Source organism: Rattus norvegicus, chromosome 13, assembly GCF_036323735.1.
Source record: "Rattus norvegicus strain BN/NHsdMcwi chromosome 13, GRCr8, whole genome shotgun sequence".
NCBI classification, from domain to species: domain Eukaryota; kingdom Metazoa; phylum Chordata; class Mammalia; order Rodentia; family Muridae; genus Rattus; species Rattus norvegicus.
This window is the reverse complement of record NC_086031.1, coordinates 34,301,758-34,310,041: the sequence shown is the minus strand read 5'-3', so window position 1 is coordinate 34,310,041 and position 8,284 is coordinate 34,301,758. Positions and strand designations below refer to the sequence as shown.

The following is an 8,284-nucleotide window of genomic DNA, read 5'->3' as shown; positions in this document are numbered from 1 at the left end:
TCCTTGAAAGAATTTGTCCAGGCTTTACAGGGTTTGGAAAAGAGAGTTCCATACTTAAGTTTCAGGTCAGGGAGAGGTAGGCCTCTGGCTGTTTGGGGGCTTCCAAACCCCCTGAACAAGATCATTAGACACAGTTTTCCTCACAGTCAGACTCTTTTCAGCACTAGGAGACTCTTAACCAGCGAAGCCTTGCGTGCCTCCCATCAGACTAGCTAGCTGCCTAGGGGGATCCCATGCCCAAAGGAAGAGGTGAAGTTCGGGCTGCAGAGACTTGGCCAAAGCTGGGCAGCATTGCAAACAGACTACCACCATTGTAGGCCCCGGTAAGGCCTCTAGCCTTTGGTAGAAAAAAACCTCCAGCCAAACTCTCACCAAGAATGGAAAACAAAAAAACAAAGGAAGAAAGAAAAAAAAAAGATCGGAGGCATAAAGGTATAGTTTGGTGCACGGTGAACGAGAGGACTCCCTTGGCTGAGCACGCACGAAAGGCTTAGACACCAGCTGGAGCTGCTGGGGGAAGGGTAGTGTAGGGCTGGACTTTCTGGCATTGGGGTCCCCTAGAATAGATTCAGGGACTAAGCCTATCCCCCAGACCAAGACCAAAGCAAATCTGGATAGCCTGTGCCCTACACTCTCCTAGCATTTGTTGAGTGATGATAGTTTCAGCTGAGATTCCCAGGACTTTGCACCCACCCTGTACGGCTGAGGTGGTCATCACACAGTACCTGGATGGACTCTTTCCCATCCCACAAAGAAGAGGGCACTCAGCAACTCGTGAACACAGTGAACATTTTATTCCAGACTACAGGTTTCTGAACATAATAAAATCTTTGGCTTGTAGCGGCGGTTCAGTCTCGCAGTCTGTGGGGTTGTATTTCTCAAGGAGTCTCCGGAAAAGGAAAGGGACTTAGGGGAAGGATAGACAAGACCAATAGAAGAATTCTGGGTGGGTAGAGGAGGGGCGACACGCAAGGAAACACACTCACACTCACACAAAGAAAAGTCCCAGAGAAACCAGGGCCAGCATTGGGGGTGCAGGAGGTACCCAGAGAAGCAAAAACATTCAAAGGAAAAGAGCAACGAAAACGAAACTGGGCTGGGGGGGAGCAGCAAGGTAGGGAGGAGGGATAAAATAATTATAATAATTATAATAATTATAACAATAATAAATGAGATTAATAAAAATGTCCAGCAAATAGAGATCGCTACACATATTTGTTTTCCTTACCTGAAATTAAATATATACACGGTCGTAAGCAGTTTGGCTAGATAGAGCTTTAAGGAATTCGCAGTTTCATTTATACAGTGAGTTAGAGAATAGATCTTTATTTTTCCCCCATAGCACCTGTCCGAGTCTTTCTCCCGTTTCAAAAACCGTTTTGTTCCAATGTGAATGTCCACTCGGAGGATTGCTTTTTCTTGCTCGCTTTCTCTGTCGCCCTGATTGATGCCTCCCTCCTTAGCGATCGTCTCTGCATGGCGGAGTGGGCCCGGTGAAGCGGCAGCCCGGTGGAGCCTGGAGGTGGCATGAGCGCCGATAGACCGCGGGCCCCGGAGCTGGCCACAGCTACTCGCTCTCGTCTTTGTCCTGGACCGTGGTGGTAGAGTGGTTGTACAGTCCCTGGGCCATGAGGTGCAGCGCCAGGCCGTTCTTGATGCCGGTGGCTTTCTTGATCTTGGCACGCTTGTTTTGGAACCAGATCTTGATCTGGGACTCGTTCAGGCTGAGCTCCTGGGCCAGGGTCTGTCGCCGCTGCTCCGTGATGTAGCGGTTTGCCTGGAACTCCGCCTTGAGTCTCTGCAGCTGCTCGGCCGTGAACGCCGTCCGCGGCCGCTTGTCTTCCTTCTCATTCTTTTTCTTCTTTAGCTTCCTGGTGCGTGGACCTGCAGCGGGGAGGACAGGGCCAGGGAGGGGAGGAAGGGGGTCGGGAGCAGAGGGAGGGGGGAGAGGGTAGAGTAAGCCTTGAGAACGGCTGTGTGGAGCACACCGCAGCGATCCCGAGCTTCCGGGGCGATTGTGGGAGGCCAGCTGCTGGGTCCCGCTATCTCCATCAAAGAGTCCCTCTCTTTACCATTGAGATCTCTAGGCTCCCCTCTGCAGGAAGGACTCAGAAACCAAACAGGAACACTGGCAGGGACTGCAGGGGCCACCCAATTCAAGAAAGCGGAGAACAGACCGCTTCCAGTACTTTCTGACCCAGAAGGACAACAACAACAACAACGACGACAAAATGGGGGTGGAAGAGGAATTAAAGATAGAGTGAGCTCTGGGGGTCCCAGGGTAAAACCCTGAACCAGAATGTCTTCCTAGCCCTGGTCAGGCCCTGGGAAGAATGACTGGTCTGCCTTGATTCCCACTTTATTCTTGGGAAGCTAAACACACACACACACACACACACACACACACACACACACACACACACACACACACTGGCCTATGCAAAGCTCCTACCTGATTCTCACCATTGACCTCAGGGAGAACAGGGAAGCTGAGGTCACCCAGTTCCACAGAATCAGGGATCCCTTTCTGCCTTCTTGATCTGTAGTGAAGCAGGACACTGCCTGCCCCATCCCTATTAGAGCCACAGCCCCTAGTCTATGAGTTTAGGCCCTGGGACATTCTGTTTGGCCTCTCTGTTGATGTCAGGAAGAAAAGAAGGACCCTTGAGACTCCTCTCCATGGGGGCAGACAGGGCTGGGGAGAGGAGGAAGGTTCTGTTATCTCTCTTCTGAACCTGCTTGCCCCAATTTCAGGGTACAAAAGTCTTGAAATAACACAAACAAATGGGGGAGGCCACGGACAGTGATAACTCTTGCCTTGTTGTCCCCACCCATAAGCAAAACAAGGACCAAGAGATAATGGTGAAAGAGACAATCACAGCGGGGACCTGTGCTATCACCCCAAGATGAATGGCTGTGTAGGAAGGCCACAGGAACACTCTCCAAGAGGATGAGGCCTCTCTCAAATGCTAATGTGGAAGGTTGGTGTGGGGTCCAGTCGGGGAGAGAGAATTAGGTTGCAGGACCTTGGCTGGAGGGTTGAAGCCTGCTTCTTGACATTCTTGCCAGGATGCTGGCACTGAAAGGCTGACCTCAGTGATAGGTATGGGAGCCTGTGGACTCAAGTGATGCCCCTGTCCCGGCCGTTATTACCTAACCTGAAAGAAGGGTCTTGGCTGGCATGTGCAAACCTAGTCACTGGGAAAACTGAGTAACTGGATCTAGCAGCAGGCAAGCAGCTAGGGTCCCTAGCTGTTTGTGAGGAGGACCCCAGGCCTAACGATGTAGGAATCACATCCAGGTTGTCACTCCTCCCCATTAACCACCTTTGGAGAAGTATCTGGTCCCTGCTTCTCTGGTCTATAAAAAGGAAAGGAGCAAGGAACAAAGACAAGGCCTGTTCCAGAGCAAGTTGGGTTTAGATGAGTCATGAGCCAAGCAGGCAGGGATGACCCAGGAAATGTGTGCATCCTCCAAGAGACTCGGCTGCAGGAGGTGCGTCCCGAGCATGTTGTAGTAGTGTTGTTGTGTGCAGAGGCACGGCCACTTGTAATAAAATCGTAGCCTCCTGGCCAGCCCGACCCACTCAGCCTGACAGCTCAATCACTCTATCCATCAGGCGAGTCAATCAAAGCAGCTTTTCGGAGGTTCAGGGAGTCCGACGTGTCAATAACGGGGCTCGAGATGGCGGGGGCTGATAGCGCGCATCGATCCGCACCCGGCCCAAAGCAGCAAGGCTACAAGACACCAGCCAGCGGTGGGACGCCTGTGGCTACCTTTTGCCTGGCCCCCTGGCGGGCCCAACGCTGACCCTGGACCCAAGCCCCTGCCGTTCTCCTCGAGGCCTGCACGGCCCTCATAGAAACTCCTGGTCTGTGCAAAGAGCAGCAGGCCTGAGCCCCCTCTTCCAGAGCCCAGCAGCTGACCTTGGGTAGGTGCTACAGCAGCAGAAAAGAAAGCAGAGAATTGACCTAAGATAGACAGATAGCTACTAACGGGCACATTTGCGAAGGAGAGAGTGAAAGAAAGAAATCAAGGCCGAAGAGACAGGAGAGCCCTGCTGCTGGGCACATGCTGGCTGATTCCCTTGCCTAGGGTCCAGCTTTCGAACCTACCCCTGGCCTGCTTGCTTTGCTCTCCTAAGGCCTGCCAGCTCCAGCGAGCAGTGGCTGCTCACCTTTCTAGCCTTTCTCTACATTCTACCCACGCGGGTTGACTCCCCATACCCGGGCGGGGCGCAAGGGATGGCGCTTTTCTTTTTTCTGTCTCCCCCCATATCTGTCTTTATGAAAATGGACTCTCCATAGAATAATATCCACAGTGTTTGTTTAAAACACGCAGCAAAGAATATTTCTCTGATTCATTTCCCTGGCTAAATCCAGTGCTGGCAGGACTAAGACGATAGATGCAGATCCAAGCCACTAGGCCTATCTTCCCGCCAGCTCAAAGCGCCCTTTCCCTACTCAATATTTCAATAGTAATTATATATCTTTCTTCTAGATAATAAAATAAAATATAAAAATGACCCCAGGGCTCAGAGTTCGTAAAATCAAAGGACAGAAACTAGAGCCTTCTGTGCGTGCCAATAGCTGTGACTTCCTTGGTGGCAAAGGCCAGCATTGCAGAATCGAGCACACTTTGGGTTGTGACTGGGACCCGCGGCAAGAGAAGTCAAACATGAAGTTGATAGAGCTTCAAACCTGGCTTGCTCTCCCCAGAGCGGGGGGGTTTGGAAATTCTAGGACATGGCCAGGGCCTGAACGCGTGTGTACATCCGGGCCCCTGTACTCACCAGAGGATGGACGGTCCGAGTAGCGTGTGCAGTAGACCCAGGCGGGCCAGACTAGGGGTTGCTGCGAGTCAGTCTTGACTACCGGCCCACCGTTAGCCGAACCCATGAGTAGGATCGCGGGGTTGTGTTCCGGGAACTTGGCACCCTGCGCCCCAGGACTTCCTGCGCTGCCTCCACTGCCACCGCCACTGTCCGAGGGCTTCGATGCTGCGGCCGCCGCCGCTGCCACTGCCGCTGCAGCCGCTGCCGCGGCTGCAGCCGCCGCAGCAGCCGGGTTCCCCGCTTTGGATGCGCCCGCGCCGACGGCGGTGGCGGGCTGGGAGCCGTCGGGTGGGCCACAGTTCGCATCTGGAGCACACAAGAGCGAGGCAGCGCCCGAAGCTCGTGTGCCCAGAGAGTGGACAGGGTCTCTACCTGCACCAGTCTGGCTTCGGTCACGCTCCACGCGGCTTCCACCTCCTGCTGCACCTCCTCCGGCTGCAGCCGAAGCCACTAGGAGCTGCGGCAGGGGCTGTTCCTTTTTGCAACCAAAATCGGGCCTTAGAATGTTATCGATGAAAAAGTTGGTGGTGCGGTGCAGCTGGGCCGCGGGCTGCGGCTGGTGAGCAGGCGCCGCGAGATGCTGCGGTGGCGGCGGCGGCGGCGGCGGTGGCGGCGGGGGCGGGGGATGCGGGGGGAGGTGCGGGTGATGGGCCAGGGGCGGCAGGCAGGGTGCCGCAGGAGGCGACGGGGGCGCTGGCTGCGGGGACACCGGCACGCTGTCTCCATCGCTGCCGCTGCTGCCGCTGGCTCCTGGGCTGAGACTCAGGCTGAGGCCGCCCGGGGCCGCCGCCGCCACCACCGCCGCCGCCGCTGCCACCGCGCCGAGGCCCGAGTCGCGCTGACTTTTAGGCTCCGGCTGCTGTTCTTCCATGCTCGGCCGCCCGGCAGCCCTGGCCGCGGCGCCGGCCCCCGCCCCCCGCGCCTCGCTCCCCACCCCACTTTGCCAGCGGGCCCGTGGGGGTGCGCGGAGAGGAAGGAGGCAAGGCGAAGCCTCAGCGAAGGCACAGGGCGGGTACAGAAGGAAAAAAGAAAGCCGAGCGTCTGGCCTGGCTCTCGCCCGCTCTGGTGGAGCAAATCTCGCTCTCTCCCTCTCTCTAATTTGTAGACATCCAGATACAGTGAAGACACTTGGCTATTTTTTCCTTTTCTTTTTCTTTTTTTCTTTCAGCAACCAGATTTCAGTGATTGGTCTTAATGGGGGAGTAAGCCTCGGCTTAAAAAAATAAAAGGAGGAAAAAAAGAAAAGAAAAAAATGATTTTTTTAAGCTCCGAGATTTTTTCCTTAAAGGGAAAAAATAGTCTTTAAAGTCTAGCCATCTTCCTAGGCTGTAAAGAGGGGTTTGACTTCCCCAGTGTCACGCTCAGCTGTGCCCAGAGCGCGAGGCTGGCAGCGCCTTTAATCGCCTTTGCTTTTTTGCAGGGAGAGCGCGTCTCCGCCAGTGCCGGGCTCCGTTTTCCCCCCTGAAATCTCTGACAGCTCGGATCTTTGCACAAACTCTCTCGCTTAAAAAAAAAAAAAAAATCACCCAGGCACACTTTTTGCCTTCAAACCGGAAGCACGTGAGTCAGGGCCGCACGTGTGTAGGACCAATGGCGAGCCGGGACTCGCGCTGACACTCAGGGCTCGGCCCAATGGGCGCGCGCGGGACTTTGCGGATAAATAATCCGGGGGCGGCGGCCGTGGGTGGAGAGGGGGTGCAGAGGCTCAGGCCCCGTACGTCCGGCCTGCCCTGCCCCCATCTGTGCCCACGCCCCTCCCCCTCCTTCAGATCCGGACTGAAGAGGGCACGAAGAGATCCGAAAAAGCTAGAATTTGGGATGTAGACAGATAAGAGAAGCAAGTCCACAACTTGTTGGAGAAATACAGGATTATGGGTTCGTGCGCGCTGGGGACAGCGACAGGCGGCAGGGATTTGGGATACCATACCCCACCCCACCCCCACCCCCCGCGCGCCAAAGACATTTAGCTTATATTCTTATATTCTCTCCCTCTCTCCCTCCCTCCCCTCTGTCTCTGTCTCTGTCTCTGTCTGTCTCTGTCTCTGTCTCTGTCTCTCCTCTCTGTTCGAGTGTGTGTGTGTGTGTGTGTGTGTGTGTGTGTGTGTGTGTGTGTGTGTAAATGAATGAAACCAAAGAGATCCGGCATGAGTGAAAGACTTAGGTTATGTCTGGCTACTTTCAGAGATGTAGTTTTTTTCCTACTAATGGCAAACCCAAGAGGCCTGCTACACCTTGATGGCACTGTTGGTTTATGTCAATGGCTAGCCACACTGTCGTTTGAGATCCGCAAACATGCCCTTCCCTCTCTGGATCACCAACACCCCAAGCTGCCGAGATGGGGGTCTGTGAAGCCATGTCCAGAGCTCTAGTGCCGGCCTGGCTAAGGGGAATCCGGGTTGTTCTAACCTGGTAGAGTTGTCTCAAAAGCGAGCCTAAACCAGGCGACATGATGTGCCACCTTTCAAGGCCTAGGTTTGGGTTTCAACTTCAGGGAAACCTCTGTGTTAGATTTCCCTGCAAAGTAGAAATTAAACCAATAAAACTACTGCGCTTCAAATATTTGCCTTGGCTGGCTGAAGGCTGGACAACGGGTTGCCCTAATTCTAAGCTGAACTCGCTGGTATTGCTGCCCACTCCCGGGTGCCTTGGGGTGGAACCCTGAGGATTCTCGCCTCCAGTCGCTCCCACGCTGCTATATTATGGGCATTTCCTCTTTTCCCCGAATGGAGTACCTCAAAAGTTTTTCATTACCAAGGTTAGGGAGGGAAGGGTGGTTCTGGGAGCTGGAGTGATTTCCTGGAGAGCTGTTTTAGAGAGGGTCAGGTACGAATAGATTGTAGAAGCCTTCAGTCCAAGAAAGCCCTCTGCAAAGGAAGCCTTTCCCACCCAATGTTCTGTTGGAGATCCTGGCAGTCCCACGCTTCCTTGATCGCCATCCCCAAATGTTATAGTTTCTGACTACCTCTTTGGCACATAAAAGTTACACTCTCTACCCCTAGTTTAAAAAAAAAAGATTAAAAGTCACAGAGGCTAGATTGGGAAGAAAATACAACCAAACCCACCAGTCTAACCGGAGCAATGATGCAAAGTTTGTCCTGGGGACCCGAGGCAGACCGGAATTCGTCTTTTGCTTGGATTCATCTCGGCTCAGCCGAGGATCTCCCGACTTCCCGGGCCGAGTTTCCAAAAAGCACTGCGCTGGGGCTTGGTGGCAAGAACCTCTCCAGAGTTGAGTCTCTGGGGCCACAGCGGTCTTTCCAACTTTCTGAAGCCACTTCACATCCACTGTGCCGTCTCATGGGTTACCTTCTGTTTCTAACCCAAGGGCTCCCCGAAATCTCCAGTTGCCCTCACTCCTTCCCCCCGAAATAGGGGTGGGATTTTTATTTATATTTAAGTTCGCAAAATTGAAATCTTTATCCCGCAAGCGACCGTGGGTACTTAATTAAA

The 8,284-nt window shown here is 53.9% G+C and overlaps 1 protein-coding gene across 1 annotated transcript; it reads right to left on the bottom strand.

Annotated features, from left to right (window-relative positions):
• Nucleotides 1-772: 772 nt before the first annotated feature.
• En1 (engrailed homeobox 1) lies at nucleotides 773-6,358 on the bottom strand. Its single transcript, NM_001398705.1, has 2 exons — nucleotides 4,793-6,358; nucleotides 773-1,884 (listed from the first exon to the last, which is right to left on the bottom strand). Exons 1-2 carry the CDS (start codon nucleotides 5,703-5,705, stop codon nucleotides 1,568-1,570), a joined length of 1,230 nt encoding a protein of 409 aa, NP_001385634.1. The 5' UTR covers nucleotides 5,706-6,358; the 3' UTR covers nucleotides 773-1,567.
• Nucleotides 6,359-8,284: the final 1,926 nt, after the last annotated feature.